Below are 21703 nucleotides of genomic sequence, written 5' to 3' on the forward strand. Positions count from 1 at the left end.
CTGAATGTGTTGTCCGAGTGGAGTATAAATAAAAAAAACCAACAACACATTGGTGATGTCTGCAGTTGTCGGTGTACACAGGTACAAGAAAAACAGAAGTGAGGCCTAAGGCAGACCCTGTTATCCCATTCTGAGCAGAGATTTTACTTATTCTGAAGTTTTCTTTGACAAATCAATTAACAATGTCTAGACTGCAGTTACTGTGTGCCTGAAGCTTCAATTATACACCTCAGTATAACCTGTCACATCCAAACCTCTAGAGACATCACCATGTGCTCAATTACTCTCTCTAACACGAGGAACATTTTTCTTTTTATGTCTTTGACATAAAGTGTACAGAGAAGAGAGACTACAGAGAACATAAGGGAATTTTACATGGCACCATTTGGTCCCACTGGGTGAAAGGTTTGAATGTAGAAATTAATAAATTGATCTTATTCATCAAAATATGTCTCAGTCAAAAGAAGCACAGTGCCACGAGTGCAGAGCATGACGAGATGCTGCACCTGGTGCTTGCTCCTACAAAGTGATTGTTCTCAATAAAAATGACCTGATGAGCTATGCACCATAACATAAATGATTTCACACCACAAAACCTCTTTTTGCAACTGAATTCTAATGAATGATTTTTAAAAAAATATTTAAGCTTTGTTGTCAGTTGATGTATTTAGACACACGCAGGTAATTTCCATGTACCTTTGGAGCTAACTTCCTGCATAGCCTAATTTAGCATTATCATTGCTACTGGCTGTCGTTTCTCACTGAAATATTCATCATGTTAACTGTCAGAGTTCACAAATGTCAATCCAAGGTGGTTTAAAAAAAAACAACCACATGACTGAGACACAAGACTAAAACCTGAGGCAGGATGAAGCAGCAACAGTCGTTTGAGTTTTGCATGTTTTTCTGTACTGTTGGTGTTGTGGTGTGCAGTGTCCCTGGTTTGCCATAAACCTCTAGTAAATTATTTTACCATCTGGATGACTGATTGAAATTACCAGTGTGCATGGGCAAAACCAAATTACCAGCCTCTCCTGGTAATACTAATAACCAGAGAGGGCTTCAGCCTGCATTTATGTGTAACCATTAGAAGTAAAGCAACTCCATGGTCTAGAGGTTAAGTCAAAGTTATGAAGGCAGATCCAAAGAACTTGACTTCAAAACTTCACAGTGAAAAAAGTACAAATAAACACTTCATGGTTCTGAAATCAGAATGAAGGAACAACAAACAAGAAATAAACTAAAACTTTGAAACCAGGGCAAGTAATGACACAATTTCTTTCTTTCTATGTGACTGCCTGGCTGGCTGGTTGTCACCCTATTCTTTAATCTGTTTAGGGTCTAATTGTGAGTAATGATGCTGTTGGCTGATATAGCTTGTAGCTCAGCCAGCCCCTCTGTGCCCACTCTGCATATCCAACCCATCTGTGAGCCACACACAGCCTCAGCAAAGTCCTCACCAATACACACACCAAAACAACTGTCATGCACATGGCCACACAGAAACACAGATACCCTGCACATGCACACATATCACTGCAGCAATCTCCCTTTAAAACACACACGTGCACATGCACACACAACATCACAACGACTGTCAGCTTTAGCACGTTGGCTAACCAGCAAAGAGGATTCATAACACACCAAATTAGCTTTAGATTTGCAATGAAAGATCAGTTCATTAAAAATGCATTAAATATGAGTGGGTTCAGTTGATGCTAAATGGAAGAGGGGAGGGGGGATTAATCTAGTCTCTCTTCCCTGTCCCCCCTTTCCCCCTGCTTTTTCTGTGTTTCTGGTGCCGGCACTATTGTAGCTCAAATGGCTGTAATATCTTCTTTTGTGTCAGAATCAGTGTTGTGTGTAACCTTGGTGGTGCAGAGGTGTCCTTTCAGCTTGTCCATCCACCAGAGACGTTTATTTGGGCCAGGCTGTTGATCAGATGGCGCCTGCATGTGAACCAGTCACGTGCTTTTATAGGGGATTCAATCAGATAACAGATTTTTGGTTGGTCCGATCAGAGTGTTTTGAATTTGGCAGCTCAAACATCAGAGGCACAATTGTTCCAGTCAGATGATAGATGTGGTTTGTTTGTCCAGTCAAATGTTACTGAGTTATAAAGACAGCTGGCTCCAGCCCCATGTGTTGCACATTTAATATGATTTACCAGGTGACACTGGCTGTAGACACACTTTTAAGTGTGTTGCTCTAAATTGCAGAGATCATTATTGTATGCCTTCACTTTGCCAAAAATATTTTGGCTGAATGCATTCATGTCTGCATCTGCATGGCTTTTCTTCGCTCTTCCTTTCATTATGGCAGTCTTGCTTCCAGATTGCCGTACCAAGACATTCTTATCACAATGCAAGCTGAATTTCTTCCATGTGCGGTATTGGAAATCCAACAACAATATGAGCAAAAAACAATTTTTGTGGCTCCAGACCTGTCACCTAATGCATGCTGGTATGATGGGATGATAGAAGTCACAGGCTATAGAACTGGCAGTAGTTCACTGAGGAGACAGGAAGGCAATTTGTGTGCTGGATTATGTGAGACAGAAGTTCTTTGCACACCTATTCTTTCTTTAGATGCCAGTGGGAGACATTGAGGTCAGAGCCTTACACAAAGTTTCAAGTAAACTCCTGCATGCTGAACATTTACACCGTGAGGAAAATTTGAAACCAGAGCCTTCGTCTGAATGATGATCCAGGCACAAGAATTTGGTCCAATCATGAATAAATCCTGCGTCCTGCCAGCATCCTCACCACTGCTGCCACATTGTGTCCAATTCAAAACACTGATATTTTGGCCTGACGTTCAGATGTTTGCCCTCGATGTCTGTCCATCTTTACTTTTATAAGGGATTAGAACACTTCTTTTTTTAATTGCACTTAAAATAATGAGTTGACGATCTGTCGCTCCTCTGCTCCTCTGAGGGGCTGAGACACACACGGTGAAGCAAAAAGCAGAGGAGCGATAAGCCATAAATGACAGTGCACATACACTAGGTAAATAACATTAATGTTTATTTTTCCTTTGGTTTCTTTGGAGGTGGTGGTGGGGTTTGTGGGGAGTTAGGCCGTCCCACCCCCCAAGGTAATAGTAGGGGAAACACAGGATTTTAAAATTAAGATTTTATCACTGCTGTGTGGTTTTGATTGCTCCAAGGGTGACACTATCATATTATGAGAATGAAATTCCCTGTCCGGCTCAGTAAGAAATTAAACTGGAACCTCCACAGGCTTGTAGAATACATTACAGGGGCTAACTCTTACCTAAAGTGGTCAGAGGGAGAAGAATATCTGTAACTTTCCAAAACAGCCAATCTGACAATCATTCCCACTTCACATAGCAATTGGCCAGGTGTCCAGAGATGAGCTAGTGAGCAGGGAACTTCTCTCGAGGTGTCTTTTTCATTCTTTACAATTTCTGTCAAATTTTAATGAATACCTTCAAGGAGAGACTGTCGGACATGATTGTGTCTTACGCCTCTCTATGATGGCAGGATTTTCACCCCACCTTCAAGTGCAGGTGGTCGATGAGACTAGAGGAGGATTATGGGAACAGATCTGGAGAACAGGACCACAGGAGAGGAGGAGATGGTCTCTGCACAGACTTGCCTCACTGTCTCGGACTGGTGGCTTTGCTGCAAAGCAGTCAGGGGGATCAGGAAAAGAGAGATGATGATTATGGAAATGAGCAAGTTCTCTTTCTGAAAGATTAAACAAGCTACTGATTGCTTTTACACAACCTTCACTCACTGACACACAGGCTTGCATTGTCCTTCTCCCCCTCACACACACACACACACACACATTTTTTTTTCTGCTCTCATTGCTGGCTGTTGTCTCTCCTCTGTAAAAGTGCCCTCTCCGTAACCCCCCCTTTGTTATATTCAGCTTCAGATGTGCACCAAAACAGCCCCACACATACAAAACCAGAGAGCTGCAGTTTGATTCATCAGGTCCCATAGGTCATTACCGCTCCATCAGAGAGACTGCTGTCCCTTCTCTGTGTGAATGTGCAGGATTTTGTGTGCACGCAGTTCTATTTTTTTTAATGTATGTGCATGTGACTACATATTGAATCCACATATAAGAGACGTCCTTGGATCCTTGTGTGTGTGTGTGTGTGTGTGTGTGTGTGTGTGTGTGTGTGTGTGTGTGTGTGTGTGAGTATAAAGACAGTGACCTCCAGACATGGATCTATGTAGGAGACTATTAGAACAAATGTTGTTAGATGGACAGCACAAGATGAAAGGCAGATAGATGGATGGATGGATGGATAGATAGATAGATAGATAGATAGATAGATTTGATGTAATGTTTCAGTGCATTCACAGCCATCATCTTGGAGGGTATGCATTTATTTTTTAACATTTTTGGGATTAGGGAACTAGGAACTAGGATTTCCTTCATCATCATTTAAAGAGGCATTTTTAAAACAAATCTGCCTATAGGCTTGAATACCATTTGTCCTCAGTCATTTGGGGATCCATTTAATCTTCCTATGACACAGCTTAGAGTACCAACCCAGATTCTGACACATAATAGTCCAGCTGGTGGCTTCAAACAGTGCTAAGCTTTTAACTCAACTAATTGCCAACACAACCTTCAGTTTCTCTGAAATTGCATGAAAACCCCTTTTTTCCCCTCACATTTCCCCAGGACACACAGCAGGTGAACCAGAGGGCGGCGATTTAGCTGCTGCAGTAGCTGGGCCAGAGTTTGCTGCTGTGTTGATCCTTGTGACTGAAAAAAGTTTCCCACCTGAGGGCATGCCTGACAGTGTCAACTGTCACCAAACAGTTTTGAGTTTCAGCCTCAGCAAATTTATAAAACACCACCAGAATTGCTTTCAAGAATGGAATTTATTAGCTAATGATTTAGTCTTTTGAAGAAGGGGTTGGTTTACATTTACCCACTGTTAAAACTGAATAACACATCCCCAACAAGCAGAATGTACCACATTTCAGGTCACTTTTGCATATTTGAGGTCACATTTTCTGCAGCTAGCAAAGCACTTCTAATGCCTCTTTACACAATTCTGCAAATTCAGCCGTATCTGTCCAAAAGTACTATGTTCTTGTGTAAAATATTGACCTTAATATCTTTATTACAGCTGAAGAAGGTTGAATACAAATCAAGATGTGCATTTATAGGCATCTAAGTGATGAGTTCATAACAACTGAAAAGCTTTAAAGGTTTACTTTATAATTTAATCTTGAGAGAGTTAGTGCTGTTTTGGATTTTGTCAGATTTGGCCATGTCCCTCATTTTACCATCTGTCAAATGCCTGTTGGATTAAGGTTCATGCTGAAAGATCCGTATAACTGCCAAACCGAATGACTGAATGATATATACTTAGAAAATGTTGGATTGGCTGACTCCTTAAATAACTGACTAACTTTCCATCTCAGTAATTTACTGTAATTAACCTGACTAATGGGTTAATTTACCATGTGAGCGGTTGCTTGCTGTGTTTCTGTTTGCAGTTCATTCAAGGACATCCAGTTGATACAAAAACACATTCCCCATGCATCTAACCAACTTACAGACTCACTGGCAAACTGAATGAATAACCACATTACTGATGGGCTGCCTGACTGGTTAATTAACTTACTGTCTGTCTGTTTGTAGTGCACCCAAGGACATCCATCCAGCTTGTACACAAACTATTTCACACACACTTCTCTTCTCTCTGGAGTGACGGGGAGAATATTTCCCTGTTTACTCAAGTGCCACTTCATGATTAAAAACTAATCAGGCTTCAGCCAGCCTGGGATCCCCCTACACACTGACACAGAATGAACTGTAATTATCTTAACAGGGGAGTGAGGAGCGAGAGGCAGAGAGACATGGACAGAAAGAGAAGAAGAATGAAAGAGGAAAAAGACAAGTGTGAGAGGAAGGTGAGATTCAGAAGGAAAACAGAGAAGGAGATAAATCAGAATTGGTGTCAGGTACAGAAAGATTATAAAAGTGAGATGAAGGGAGGTAAACAAAGAGGTAACAAATGCTTTCTTCTCCTCTAAACCGTTGCAGCCTTGGTGATTGTGGATTAATTTAACGTTAACACAGGTGAGATGGCGACTACAAATTGTTACTCCACATAAATCAGTGTTTTCATTAGATATTTGATTATTTTAAAGACCTCTGTCATGTAAGCCAGCCACAAGCTCAGCTAGAAAGTTTGTGTAGAAAGTAAAAGGAAGAAGAAAGGCTAAAAACTTCAGATGACTTGTATTTTTTCTCCCAGTCTTCTTTCTCTAAAGCTGCTGAATCATGCTTTTTCAGTTTCTTCCCACAATGTTCAAGTGCACAAGGTATTATAGCACAAGGAGAATGCTGTATGGAAACAAACTGAGCAACATAGACAGTGATTTGTCACAGAGTCATTGTATTAGTTACTTTATTACACCTAAGTCTAACCCTGAGAACTAAACCTAAAGTCAAACACCAGACAAAATTCATTAACTTTCCACAAATGTCCTCAGCCTCACAGTCCAAAACTGGTCTACACAACAATAAAAGCATATGAGGACACAAGTACACAAGCCCTGGCTGGAGCACACACCCACAGTGGTATTACCATGCATAGACAAAGCAGCAGTGTTTTCGCCACATGAGGCACAAAAAACAGAGTGTGAGCTGCAGATTAATCCAAACTGCTGCGTAGGACATTTTTGACATGAATACTAACAATGTCACTTTGGTACATCATGCACAAACACAGGATAACAACCTGAGTGTTTACATATTTTGGTGGGAACATTGTTCTCTTTGGTGACTCACATATCCAACACACACACACACACACACACACACACACACACACACACACACACACACCTGCACTATCATCCTGTCCCCTCACACACATACAAACACACAGTGTCCACCGATGAGATTTTGTGGGGCAGAATGGTGTCTGGCTCCTAGGGGACTCATGGAGATTAGGTATTTAAGGATTTAAATAACGAGCATGGGACAGACTCACTCATACACAGACTGACACACACACAATGTGCTGCTGCCTGTTTCAACCAGCTAAGATGGAAGTTTGGTTCTGACTATTTAGCTTTAGTTTAGTTTAACCACTTCTCTTTGGTCAGCTGCACTGTGGCTACTTACTCTCCAGTCACATTTTAAGACAAATAGGAATACTTTACTTTGAAAAATTATTTGTGTGTGATGTTTTTCCACAAAAGTTGAACTGCCTAAAACCCAAGATCTCTTAGAATGAAATCTACTTCCTCTCCGCCATTGAAAAATCCAGAATATATGATTATGCAGATATTTGTCATATCAAAAATATAATTACTGCATTTTACAGAAAGCTTCCATCTTAATCATCTTGACCATTCACATTAGCCTACCCTTGACATTGCAGACATGCTAGTTGGTGCAACAGCCTGCTGATCTTCTGATGGCTGTTTAAACTTCTAAAATATCTGATTATATTATTCCCTAATAAGATCACATGTGGCCCATTAGCTATTTAAACCTTTTTTTTCTTTCTTTAACCAGCCAAACCTGATTGTCCTTGTAAATGCATCTGTCTCTCTCCCAGCTGGAGATGCTAAGTTTGCATAAACAGGTGCAAAAGTTCACCTCCCCTCTCTTCATCCTTGCCGTATCCTCTGCTTTTTTTAAGCCTCCCCTCTTCTTGAACTCATTCTTTTACACGTCCTCTCCTCCATGTCTTCTCCTTCCTCCCTCCTTCCCCTTTCTCACCTCTAGCTGACAGACACAATAGTTTACTTGTCCTCTTCCTTTTTCTGATTGATTCTCCTTCGATTTTGCTCTGTCTCTTCTCTCTTTCTCCCAGCGGGACTCAGCAAAAAGGGTTCGGTCAGGTGCAGAAGTTCATCTCTCCTCCCTCCACCTCCCTCTTTTCCAGTGGGACCACAGTTGGCGAAAAAGTTCACTTATTTCTTTTTCTCCCCTTTCCTCTTCATCCTTTCCATCTCTATTTACGACCCTTTCCTTCGATGTCATATTTAGTTTAATTCACTTGCTAGTAATATTTATCTGTCTTCCCTTTCTCCTTTGTTTGTTCTGTGTTGAACTATGGAACGAACAGCTGGATTCTCTTATTTACATCACTGTCTTTGTTTCTTTTGGAAAGAAGCTGTTGTGCTGTGCTGCAATTATGCAGAAATACAGTTTCCTCAGGGTAAATCACAAACTGACTGCAGCAAAGAAAAGAAGCTGGACTGACTGAGACATGACAGCTGCTGTTCAGTCCTAAATATTTCACTGTAGGTAAATCATCATCTGCACTTCTGTTCAGGAAACAAGTTATTTCCATTTGTGAACTGGACTAATACAGCAGACATTTTTTTAATATCACAATCTTAGTGTAGCTTAAAAGTCTCCAACCTCTTTGTCCTTCTCTTGTTTTCACTCCTGCCTCACTTATAATAAGAACACAGACTGTTTTAAACGTATTCATTGAAGAGTCAAAACAATTAATCCTTTACATGATCAATAGAAAAGAAATTGGGAACAATTTTGACAGTAATTTCATCATCTTTTTGCGCATAAAAATCTCTGGATATACATTAGGTAATATAATTATCAGCGGTGCTTTTTGTCGTCCATGGTAATAAGCTGAATATCTTTTTTGGATCACTGGTTACACAAAACAAGCAGCTTGAATTAGAAAACCTCATGAAATTGTGTTTTGTTCATTTTTCACTATTTTTGGACATTTTTATCATCACTGTGATCAATTCAGAGAATATTCATGCCAGATCAGAGATCAGTGGAAATATCAGTGTCACATTCTCATACAACTACTTTCCCCAGTGGAATATTAAAATCTCCGTTATATATCTGCAACATGGTCTAGGAGTCTATAGTTTTGTTGCACCAGTCCTCTACTCCTTTGCCCCCCTCTGACTGTCTGTTCACTCTGATGTGTTTCCTCTTTCCTTTCACTTCTTCCTTTGTCTTCTCACTGTTGCTCTTTGTATATCACCTTTTTGGCTGTTTCACCAAAGTGTAGCCTGACCTTTCTCAGTGTTGCTCCCTGAGGAGTGAGTGAATGAAATCTGTGTGTGTGTATGTGTGTCTGTTTGTGTGCACCTGTGTATGGCGTTTATTTATGATGGAGGTAAATTAGTATTGTATGGTCTTTCCAAAGATGTGTTTGTGGAGTATGCAAGTGGCTTAAATATAAAAGTGATTACAAAAAATGTCTGAATAATTTGTCATTTGTCATAATACACCAAAAAAATGAAAAAACTGTGTGTGTCTGATAAGTTTAAAAAAAACAAAAAAAAAAAAACAACAACAAAAAGCTGAGAAAGTCCACCAGGCCAGTACTGTCAAATGAAAGTGCACAGAGGTTTTTATGAGGTTGTAACGAGTGTGTTTGTGATTGGTAACTGTGGATGACCTTGTCTTGTACCCCCAAAGTTCGGTCAGCTTTGGGGGTGTTGCCAAAGTGGCCTTGTTCAGATGAACAAGGGGCTGACATCTATCTGAACGAGGACGTAGTTCTGTTAATTATTATTACATTTCACACTAATGGTTAATATTTTATATGACTCTGGAAAAAGAAGAATGTAACCTGAAACTACTCTGAGTGGCGGAGGCATACAACCACAGGTGGTAATTCTACTTTTTTCAATTACTTCCTTTTATCACCAAACTACCTCATGTGTTAGATGACTTAAGTAAAGTCAGATTTAAATAGTATCGATTAAACTTGGCTCCACAGGTGACAGACTGCTTTACTTAGAGCTGTAATATCTGCCATAGATGGATCCCAGGTAAACCATCTGACAGCCACTATAGCCGCTAAAGGCTTTCCTTTCAGTAAAATACAGGCAATGTAATGGCCAATGCTAACACAAAGCTTACTCACACACAGTTCAATATAATTTTATAAAAAGAGCATTTATTTCAAAGTTTTTTTTCGCTTCGGAGATTGAAGCACATAGTAAAGCAACAGTACAATGTTCAGAAAATATAAGTGTGATGCTGTAACATTTTTTTAATCTTATCTTCTTAACATGTTTTTGTTGTAATACTGGAATATTCTGCATGTATACTAAAATAAGAACTTTTAAAATTGTACAAATTGGTACCATAAAACTTGACAGAGAATAAAAACGAGGCGTTCTCTCACTGCAACAAACACAGATTGCTAGTTTTCCTTTGAACAGGGAGAAAGAACGACAAAATGCCAAATAATGAAAAAAAATTATGAAAAGAAACAAAGAAACAAAAACAAAAGAAAAACAGGTTGTATTCACACAGGCATAAACCAAAGGTGATATTTAACTTTTGGCAGTAAATTTCTTATAGCTGTCTAAAACTGAAAATAGAGCACCATGTGGTCTCTCCATGTTGAGACAACCATAAGAACTTCAAATCTGAGCTGCAAAAAGTTAAACATTATTTTTTTCCTGTGTAGCTGCAGCCAAAGAAAGAACAAATGTTGTCATAATAATGATAATAATAATAAAAAAACAACAATAATAATCATAATAATATAATAACATTAAAAAAGATTGAACAAGACCCTACACGCTTAAAAAGGATGTTCTGGTTTCAGCCTCTTTGTACATGTGGCTAAGAAAACACACCTTGTGGTATTTTCCAATGTGCACATTTTATGTTTAAAGGACCAGTGTGGAGGATTTAGTGGCATCTGGCGATGAGGTTGCAGACTGCAGCCAACTGAATACCCATCCCCGTACCTCACGCTTTCCAAGTGTGAAGGAGAAACTACACAGGCCTTCTGGTAATGTAAAAATGCCAAAGACCCTCTCTAGAGCTAGTGCTTGGTTTGTCCATTCTTGGCTATTGTAAAACTTGGCGATGCAACACTGGGGGCTCTGTGGAAGAGGACCCGCACCCCATGTAGATATGAATGGCTCATTCTAAGCTAATGAAAACACAACAGTTCTTAGTTTCAGGTGATTATACACGAATGAAAACATATTTATGAATATTATAATCCATTTCTGCCAACAGATCTAAATCCTACACACTGGTCCTTGAAATAGCAACACATGTTGATACAACAGATGTTGCTGCCAACATAGCTGGTGTTGGGAAAAAAACACAATGCACATTTTCTCGGACTACATCTACCGTGCTAGCAGAAACAGTACATTCTGTTTTAAGAGTGCTCGAGGCGCAAGTTGGATCCTCAAAGTGATTTATCACATGTCTGCACATTGCTCTGTACATACCTAACATGGAGAATAGTTTGCTTTCTGAATATAGTTTTCAAGTTACAAAAAGAAACAAAAAGAGAAAAAAAGAGAATGCACTGCGTTGCAAGAGTGTCCATTAAGTTTAAGGCGATTTTTAGAGCTCACAGGTTTTTACTCATTGTGATTGATCATCATTGGTGGACTCCAAATGAGGAAGTGATCATTCATTGGTATGGTGGACTTGATATAGGAAGTGATTGTTGATGGGAGGAATGGGAACACAGGGGCGGGGACGGGGCGTCACGTCTTCTTTGCAGTGAAGAATGAAAACAAAGAATCATCCACAGTTTTAAAATTGAATCCATGTTTCATTTGTCTCTTTTTGGGAGTACAAAAAATGGTATTTGAGTAGCATTTTCACAGATACTCAATCCTCGTGTGTTAGTTTGTCTGTGTGTAGCTACTGAAGCTAGCGGTCTCTATTGTTACTCTTGTTGTGTTTACCCCTGGAGTTGTTGTTTATTTATTATAAGGCCACCATACTGTGAAGATGCTGTGAGCATCTTCACAGTATCAACAACCCAGAGTCTGTCATGCCATCTAAACCACAGTACCTGCTGAATTCTGCACACACAACAACAAATGTGAAAAAAGCGTTTTGTTTGAACGGTTTGACCCTACTGACACATCGTGACCTTTCATTTCTTTTTCACAAAATCAGGCAGTTGCTGGATCCCATACTAACTTTTTCTTTTAAGTTACTTTGATTTGCTCTCTTCTCTCTTTCTACTGTGTCTTTACATACATCACAAAGAGAGCTACTATGAGACCTGCTAAGACCACTCAGGGACCTGTTAAGGAAATAAAATCTCTCTCAGGAACCACTGAGGAAGTAGGTGAATCCAGTCCACAAAAGTATATAGAACCTCTAATAAACTAAACAGTTTGCTATAAGCAAGTCATTTTGATCATACAGCAACATTTTTTTCCCCAGCAATTTACTTTCAAACAGACAAATGGTTGACATAACAAATCTCCCAGCCCTACAATGCTCAAGTCTGTAGAAACAGAGAGAGGGAAAGAGATATAGGAGGGAAAGGAGAGATCTGGGGAAACTGGGAGTGGTTTGAGTCCAAGCGTTCATTATGTGTTCATTAACAAATCGTCTTGGAGGACCAGGGAGGCGCCAGGGAAGAAAGAGCTGTTAATGTTCGTTGACAAATTGACATGAATTGATCAGTTGGTAGTTGGTAACAATTGGGAACTGGGGAATGTTAACCCTCAGTTAACAAAACCTCATGGAATCAGTAAATCAGAAATCAGGGGCGTCCACTCAGTAAGACCACTGTTAAGAGTCTTCACCATCATCCGCATCATTAATGCAGCAGTCTTTGGTCCCATACAAATCTGCCAGCTTCTTAAACCTCGGCCCCCAACTCTGCAGATAGTCATAATCCAAGTCAGACTCTGTTGTGACAGACTCGAGGGAACTCAATGAGCCAGCCAATGATCCTCTGCCTTCATAGCCGTAGATCTGAATGGAGTCATAGGGAGGTGCAGTCGGGTCGCTGTCAGCCTCTGCGATACGAGTCTTGATGAAGTCATCAACATCGACACTGTTGGCTGCAGGACGGCCAATACCGGGCCTAATGGGAAACTGAAGCTCTGGTTTGATGTCCTTCCTTGGCAGGAAACCATTGGCACCATCTGGGTTCTGAACAGTTAGACAGAGAGCACCTTGCTTTAAAATCCAACATTCAGATAAGGCTGTAAAGAAAGTTGTAAAAGTTGTAGAGAATGAGAAACACCTGAAGAAAATTTGAATGTATTTGCTGGCAGAGTTGATCCATCATATTCAAACAATAATAATAAAGTCAAAAGATGAAGAAGAATTTGAACAAAATTTAAACAGATTTGTAGTCTGACTGTACATAAGCATTAGTTAAGTTAAGTCAGTCTGTAACTACTTGTATTATCCAATTATCTCCTTAATCAAAAGTATTCAAACATTTTAAAATACTAGGATATTTACCGCCACCCTATCCCTCGTCATACCTGCAGTGTAGCGATGTCGAAAGCCTCGGTGTCCTCCTCACCGCCTCCTTCATCGTCGTACGTGATAATATTCTCCCTGATGTCCTCCTCCTCAAACACTATCAGCGGCTCCTTCTTCTGACGCCTCAGTGCAACAAACAACACCACAATTGCTGCCAAAGAGAAACATACTATTTAAAACTTGTTCTGCATTTAGTAATTACATAACAATCCTCACGCAATCTTTGTGAAAAACAAGAAAAGCGAGCATTAGATAATTAGTGTGCACTGTGGGAGTAAGTGTAATTAGACCTCGGACAGTTTAATTAATATAATTATTGTTTTGTGCTATACATGTGCCATTTTAATCGCAGGTGGTTATCAACATCTTTGGTTCTGAAAGATTTTCAGTTGAGTAATACTATGGATAAAATGCAGTGTAAACAAATGTTTTGAGGGCACAATGAGGAAGTACATTACAGTACATGAAAAAAGGAAGACGGGTAACTGCTACTACTACCTAGTGGTAACAGTTCCTGTTTTAGGAAGCAGGCTGGACACATTTTCATCAAAAAAAAGAAAATGTATATAAATGATGTAGTACAGTTTATATGAAGTGGTGGAGGTGGACAGACTGACTCAGTTCCCAACATTTAAAATAAAATAAATCAGAGGCACATTTGGTATTTTTCAGACCACGAGTTCACAGACTTGGACTCATTCTGTAAACAACAACTGAAATTTCACGTTGCAATGAGGAAACCTGAATCCTGACCTAACAAATCTCCAATTTCAAGCAGAATTTTAGCTCCTTACCCAGCAGAATGACAATACAGGCCAGTATAGCTATCAGTGCCCCGGTGCTGAGGCCAGCAGGTAGGACGTAGGGCTCCACGTTACAGGAGAGGATGGTGTCTTTGCTGTCACAGGAACACACTCTGATGGTCAGGGTGTTGGTGCTGCTCATAGAGGGAAAACCGTTGTCATTTATCTCGATTGGAAGGTAGTAAACATCCTGGGTCAGACGGCTGAATCCTTTTCGGAGCACGTAGATACTGGCTGTGCTGTCTGTGGAGACAGGTAGACGTAGTTTGTAAATAGAAAGATGAATAGGTAGAAAAGTACACTCTTAAAGCTGTGGAATGTAAAAGAAAGTAGGTACTGCTCATCCTGCTGAGTTTGCCAATACTAAACTTTTTTTTCACAATTTTCTCGTTAATCACTGTCCACACATACCCAGTGTCCACCACCCACACACACAGACACACATATTATACACTAGAACAAATGAGGTGTGACTTTGGTGATATTAAATTCAATAAAATAAAATTAATAGTGGGTGCATTCATCAGTTTAGGAGGAAGTTTAATCAAAAGCCGTTGTTAACTGCTGTAATGACATGGGCTAACAGCTGGCTCTGCCTCTGCAGCACCCTGTAAAGCACACCTCCTTCTGACTGCCTCTCTCTTCCTCCCTGTCCAAACAGTGGATAATGTCATGTCACATAGGCTTTATTGCAAAGAAAGAATGGGCTGAGTTTCTATGGCGGCATTTCACAAGCTTTGTTGCCAAGCAAATAGTATTTAGCATTACATTAAAAAAAAAAAAAAGGGAAATAAAAATGCTACTGTACTGTGAGAAGACTGTAAGATTGTTGTTAGTGTCTGATAACATCATGATATGATTCCTACAGAAACAGACCTTTCTGTTATAGAGGAAGATCCTATTTATTTAACTGGAGACAGTTATAGTACATTGCCCTGTTCAAAGCCACCAGACAGGGCTCTCTGGTGTACAACTAACTCAACCCGTTAATTTGTTGTTGTTCACTCATTTCACTTGGTCGTTCTATATTCATGTGCTTATTAGCAGCTTTGTCATCCCCTCTCCTTTTTTTTATCTCCTACACATATACTTTTCTCTCCTCGGTTCTACTCTTTTTTTTTTTAATCTCTCACACACTGAATACTATTTTTGCCCCCCCCCCCCGTTTTATTGTACAGTAAAACGTTGCCAATCATTTTAATTCATGTGTACAAAATGAAAGTGTAGAGTGCTCGGACAATACAAAGAAACATTAAGTATCAAAGTATCTATCATTTGCATTAGTAAAATAAAAGAAGAGAGTGAAGGTACTGAGCCCTCTCCAACACTGGTCCTCCCTGACAGCTGTGTGTGTGTATTGCATGTGTGTGGATCTGAGGCATCTGAGTGTATTTGGGCAGATGGAAAGAGTGACTTACCATCCGTGTGTGTGTGTCTGTCTAAATGGTACACAAAATTGCAGAGTGTATGGTGCTGATACACGGCACCATACACACACTGTCTATATTCTCCCTCTCTTCTCTCTCACATTTCCTTTCTTTTAGTCTCTCTCCCAGTACTCACTAAAGTTAATTCAATCAGTTGCCTCCCTAAGATGTATGTACAGACGGACAGGGACCCCGCTGCAATTAATACAGCCCGCAGGACATGTGTGCATTCGTGTGTGTGTGAGAGAGATAGAGAGAGATTCAGAGCACCTGCTGCTTTCTACAAGGTACTGTAAGCCTCCATCTGGTTATGCTTTGATCTAATCTGAGTGGAAGGGAGGGGGGAGAGAGAAAGAGACCACAGATGAAGAAACACTAAGATTGACTGCCAGGAAAGGCTAGAAACAGAAAGCAAGAAAGAAGCAAAAAGAAACAAAAGAAAAAAGAAAAAATCATGCTTTAAAGGTCATCTACCTCGGTTGTCTTTGAGGGAGAAGTTGTGGTTGTGGGCGACTTCTGGAGCAAGGCTGAATGTGAAGTGTTGTCTGTGAGCCATCTCGTCTTTGTCCACTGCACTTACTGTTTCGATAACCTGAACAACACAAACACAAACACAGAGAAACACAAATCAGAAAGTGAGACAGCACTGTAAAATACTGGCTGCATGCATATTTACTAATAAATAATAGTAATTAATATTTGCACACTCAGACATGCGCACACACACACACACACACACACACACACACACACACACACACACACACACACACACACACACACACACACACACGGACATACCTTCCCTGGCACAACTGTTTCACACATAAGGACTTCGTTGTTGGTGGCAAATTCGGGGGAATTGTCATTCACATCTTTCACTTTGATGTTAACACGCACTTTGGTGTCCTGGTGGTGGCCTCCTTCACATGGACACACACACATACAGAGTATAAGTCAACACCAACAGTGTTCTGCTGCATACAAAGATTTGTGTCAAAGTCATTAAAGACAGAACGTCAGTGGCTCTTGAATGTGCATGATTGCTCGTGTGTCTGTATTCTAATCCATGTTTGGCATTCGCTGAACACAAAGCTAACTGAATATTTTCCAGCAAGATTGCCTGTCAGTCAGTCAGTCAGCCACTCAGCCAGCCATTTGTTATTTTGATTTGCAAAATTACAGACATGAGTTTGTGAGACATCAGAATATCCAGTCAGACAGTCTGCCACTCAATTAGCTTGCTTTTACCAAAACCGTTTGGATATGCAGAAGTGACAAATGTGAAGTTATGAATGCTGGAGGTTAAAATGAAGAAAAAATGGTGTGAATCAGACAGAATGATGTCTGAACAGCCAGCACAGACGGATGAAGTAAATGTGAAATATTAACTGAGAAAGATTGATAAAGAACAGTGTATTTCTCTATCTATCATTGATCTAAAAAATCTACACTCTCCTGCCTTGCATATTTGCAATTCTAGTCAGTATGATTTTTCCACTACCCTGTCATTACTAGGCATTTATTTAGCTTCCCAGGGCCTGTTAGCGGTTACCGTAGCCTGCGATGGTCCTCGCTTTGTGGGCGGTGAGCCCATTTCCATCTGGCCGTCTGGCGTCTAGCACACCACAGAGAAACCACGCGGCGCTTTGCGAGTTTGAGCCCCAACCACAGAATACCAGGGTGGGGCCGCTGTGGCTCGCTGGCTAGAGGGTTTGTGGGGCTGAAGATTGGGAGAGAAAGCTCTGGAGGGCCTGTGGGTCAACTGGCATTCCCCTATTTTATCCCCTCACTCTCTCTGTACAGTTTGTGGTGGTGAAGGGCAGTTAAAATTTCAGTGGTGCCTCAACTGTAGTTTTTCACATCTCTTTCACTGCTTCAGTGATAACCACTTTAGATAACCACTTTTTTTTTATTACTGAGCAACCAAACTTCTGTGATTTAAGAATCTCAGTAATAAACAGTTAATTTAAAGTGAACAGTTGATATCTACTCTTCAACTCTTAGTGGTGCTTCAGCAGCTGTTTGTACTTAGTCTTCAGATTTTCTTTCATTTTGTCATTTTTGTCTGCGTCTTCCTGGTGACCTCTTATTTGAACATCCAGTTAATAAAACCAATTACCAAAACTAATGTACTAGCATCTATCAATAGCCAACTAAACACAGCAGATCTGTGTTTGTATCTATTTTTGACTAAAAGGTCACACGAAAATAATACAAGATGCCACATGGACAAACTGACCTTAGACACCAGACACTGAACACTAACCGGGGTAACAGCTGGATCCATTTAACAAAAATAATACCGCCAAGCATTTACTGCATAGCAATCTGCATAAAGCCAATCCCTCCTGGCTAAAGCTGAATATATAATTAGTTTACCCAGATTTAGGCGGTTTGTCATTGACAGTCGTAGCAAAAATGCTAACTTTAGTCCAACCCGAAGAGAAAAAAAAATTAAAAACAGCAGCTTGAATCTATTTAGTTTGTACATAAGATGTCATGGAGTGTATCCAGCACCGCAGAATGACAGGTTGGGCTCTGGATGCCAACAAATGTACAGCCTGGTGGCTATCTGGGATTTTTCCATCTGTTTTTTCATCTTTGACTTTGTCTCACCATCCTATATCAGTAGATACTGTAGAACAAATCGCACAAATCAGACAACAGCTGAGCTCAAATCCAGACGGAGTGTTGCTCTTTAACTAACTGCTCCTGGAATGGCTGAAATATCAGTAAATCAGTCCTGACAACCTCATAGTTATTGTGTCACTTCACATTCATGCCCAATAGGTACGAGTGTGGAGACAGAACACCAACGATTCCAAATACTTACCATGATGGTAATAAGACGTATGTGAGTGTTCGTAGCTTACATTTAACACAAAGAATGTGTGTGAGTGTGCGTACATACCTATCTCTGTGGCCGAGACAGATATATTATGCCAGGCCTGTGCTTCTCTGTCCAGTGGTCTCGTTGTGGTAATCATACCGTCTTCTGAGTTAATGCTGAAGAACTGCTCGACGTCTGTGTACCGAGGGATCATGTACCTATACAGAGAATTAACACGTATATGTAATGGTGCTATCATATATTAGATAGGAAATTTATAGAGAATTTAATTTTTAAGAACTGGATGTGAATTACAACACAGCTTGATTTTAAATGTTTGTTAACCTAATTTTATCAATGAAAACAAAAGGATGTCTTCAAGAGACAGATCTTGAGCTTTGAGTTTGGTTATTGTAGAGATATGAAATTAAAAAAGTGAGGCATGTATTTTATATTTTATACCTTATAAGTCTAGAGTCTTTGCTGAAAGACTTAGTGATTGGATTTTAGTTGGGTTTTTAAAAAAATGTGACTGGCTGTGCTTTTGCAATCCTCTTTTGCATTACTTATTCTTTTGAAAACTTCTTTATGTGTAATCTGTTTCTGAATAAAAGTATGAGTGTAAAGCCAAGCTTCTCTGAGTCATATTGTTTGTTCAGTGTAGCTGAAGGAACACTGTTTAATAGTTGTTTTTTTTGGCAGTGTTTACACTAGCGTGGAGATTCAGATTCTCCCACCACTACAAGCCTGACTTGGTGAAAATGTGTCTGTCTGTGCTACCTGACAGGATTGTTGGCAACATCAGTGTCCTTGGCGTGGACTCGTCCCACCAGGGTGCCTGCAGGTGCGTTCTCTTCTACCTCAAAAGTGTAACTGGGAGCTACAAACACAGGAGGCTCATCTGCATCCTCCACTGAAATCTACACACACAAACACACACACAAACATGCAGAATTGATAAAACGACTTGTGATATTTGTGTAAACATACACATAAATACATACAAGCTCTGTTTATCGTGCTGCCATAAATGCACATGAACATACTCCTGCACAGGATCAAACACATGCACTTTCCTTTTCACACTGACATAAACACATGCACATAACTACGCACACACTCGCATAAACACACATAATGCTACAAACGTATTTTACTTATATACCTTTATGGTGGCTTCGTCCTTATAAGGCCCCCAAGCGAGGTACTGAGGGTCAACATGAGGGTTGGATCCCTCCACCTTCAAAGTGTAGGACCTTTTAGTTTCAAAGTCCACCGGCTGAGAGAAAGAGAGAAAGAGAGAGAGAGAGAGAGAGAGAGAGAGAGAGGGAGCATAGAAGTCACTTTATCAGTACATCTTAAATCAACATCCATCCATGTTTGAAATATTAACCAGAAACACACAAAGGCATGTTGTCTTTTGTTGTGTAATGGTATCTGAATGCTGAAGAAAAAATACTGTTTATCCACTGCAGAGGTTGTGTTGACTTTGTGGAGTGCAGTGAGTGACCGGTGCTGTATGTGCTGTCTTCTGCTAGGGGGAGCTGTGGCTACATGAATGAAAACCAGGATATTATCAGCTGTATTGACAGCACCAGTCCAACTATTACCAATACTATTACCAACCAGCCAAACCAGGGGTGACCCAAATACTGACTTTAATTCCAAGATATCTTGTTTGCATGATATTACATGATTACATATATTTAGGGCCAAAATCCATCACTGGCTGTTTTAATCATGAGATGAAAACAATACTCGTCTGTTTTTAATGAGCCAGGATTAGGTTTGGGAGTTTGGGACACCACTTGATCAAAGGGACTAGAAAGTGCTTTGGGTCACAAGGTGGTGACATTCAAGTCCCAGATCATAAGAACAACAACATGATAACAGTTACATTGTGTATATGGTTTTTAATTTATTACAAATCCCAAATGCATGGATTTTTAATATCCATGAGATTGACTTCACGTATATTGAACAGAGCTGTTCACTCGCTCCATCTCGGGAGGAAACCCATCGACTTGTAATGACCTTGATATTCAATTGACTTGAGTGTTTGAAATAGGCCGTTCAATGCCAAAACTGAAAAACATCGCTCATAAAAAAAAAGTGGCACAGCAATTACAAAGCGATGACCCTCAGCCAAATATTATTTTCTGTGCTGTACATTTTATGAATCTTCCTCTTTCTCCTGACTTCTGTTTTTATGCGTACACTACTGCAGGGAAAACGTTTAAGTCAACAAAGGTGTCGGCAGTCATTGTGTAGCAGCTATAATACCCAAGAGAAGGTCTCTGCTATGATTGTGAGGACTTGAGCGATGCCAGCAGCACCTGGCTGCGACTGGCACTCACTGGACGCCCCATCATAGCCATTATCACAGTAAATAGTGCTCATTTTGGGCATCATTGCTGTATTATTAACCCAGATAATAACCACTTTCCCCGCTACAATTTTTCTAGCTGGTATAGGGATGTTGGACTGGCAAAATCCCAGGAGCTAACTTAATCTTCTCATCTCCAGGCTACCATCACTTAATGAAATCCCAGTGGGAGGAGAGGCGGCTCATAAGCCCTGTGTGAAGTGTTATAAAAGCAGCGTGACACTACTACAGATTTATGAGGTTGACACGTAAGATTTACTAGTGATTAAGATGGTCACAGAGAATACTATTACCAAATATTGTAGATGGGGGCTGCTTTTCGACAAGATTTTGCGTGGTTAGAGTGTCTTCTCGTTTATTAGAGGTGGACAGCCCTGCCTATAATTGATGACAGGTTCTGAACCTAATAATTACTGCAGTGAAAGGGTAAAGAGCAAGGTGAGAGCCAGGATGTTGTATCATTGTTTCATTTTCCTGGATGCCAGTATCCATCATCAGCAGGTAAAGCCTCTGAAAACACACTGTCTATCACATACACAACTGTTTTCAGTCAAAGGTCTCAATGCCAGAGTGGCATTTCCTCTCACAATGGATCATTCCACTCCCATTCAGTCACAGCAGCATGTGACTTGGTGATGGCGGTGCAGGTGTTTAACGTGTTGACGACAGGTACAATGCTAATAGGATAGATGTGACCCAGTTCTTTCATTTTCCCCTTTTTGTTACGATCCCTGTGTCTCTAGGTCTCTCTCCTTTGCCCCCTCTCACTTTCAGTCTATAGATCATCTCTCTGTTCATTCTCTCCCTCTTTGTGTAATCAGTGTGAGATAATAATATTCACAATAATGCCTTCCACCCTCCCTCTCTCTCTCTCTCTCTCCCTCTCTCTCTCTCTCACTCTCTCACACACACACACACACACACACACACACACACACACACACACACGCACAGCTCCTTAATATTCTGTAGACTGCTTTCGTCAAGACACAGTTGAAAGAGAATAGCTGATTAAAGCTCAT

The 21703-nt window shown here is 40.3% G+C and overlaps 1 protein-coding gene and 1 long non-coding RNA gene across 3 annotated transcripts in view; one reads left to right on the forward strand and one right to left on the reverse strand.

Moving 5' to 3' along the window:
- LOC139622533 (uncharacterized) overlaps positions 1 to 21703 on the forward strand; it is a 118661-nt gene that overhangs the window by 61357 nt on the left and 35601 nt on the right. The window lies entirely within an intron of this gene.
- Positions 9890 to 21703, reverse strand: part of cdh11 (cadherin 11, type 2, OB-cadherin (osteoblast)) — an 80901-nt gene continuing 69087 nt past the window's right edge. For both annotated transcript variants that reach the window (XM_071479891.1, XM_071479890.1), the window contains exons 9-16: positions 19461 to 19574; positions 19076 to 19215; positions 18377 to 18513; positions 16264 to 16385; positions 15937 to 16054; positions 14027 to 14278; positions 13232 to 13383; positions 9890 to 12890 (exon numbers count right to left, since the gene is read on the reverse strand). In XM_071479891.1, coding sequence (XP_071335992.1) covers positions 12525 to 12890; positions 13232 to 13383; positions 14027 to 14278; positions 15937 to 16054; positions 16264 to 16385; positions 18377 to 18513; positions 19076 to 19215; positions 19461 to 19574 — 1401 coding nt within the window. In that variant the 3' untranslated portion in view covers positions 9890 to 12524. The remainder of the gene's footprint in view (positions 12891 to 13231; positions 13384 to 14026; positions 14279 to 15936; positions 16055 to 16263; positions 16386 to 18376; positions 18514 to 19075; positions 19216 to 19460; positions 19575 to 21703) is intronic.

The sequence above is a fragment of the Trachinotus anak genome, unplaced genomic scaffold (genome assembly GCF_046630095.1).
Source record: "Trachinotus anak isolate AG129_WGS33_773 ecotype Australia unplaced genomic scaffold, CSIRO_AGI_Tana_v1 ptg000007l, whole genome shotgun sequence".
Lineage (NCBI taxonomy): Eukaryota > Metazoa > Chordata > Actinopteri > Carangiformes > Carangidae > Trachinotus > Trachinotus anak.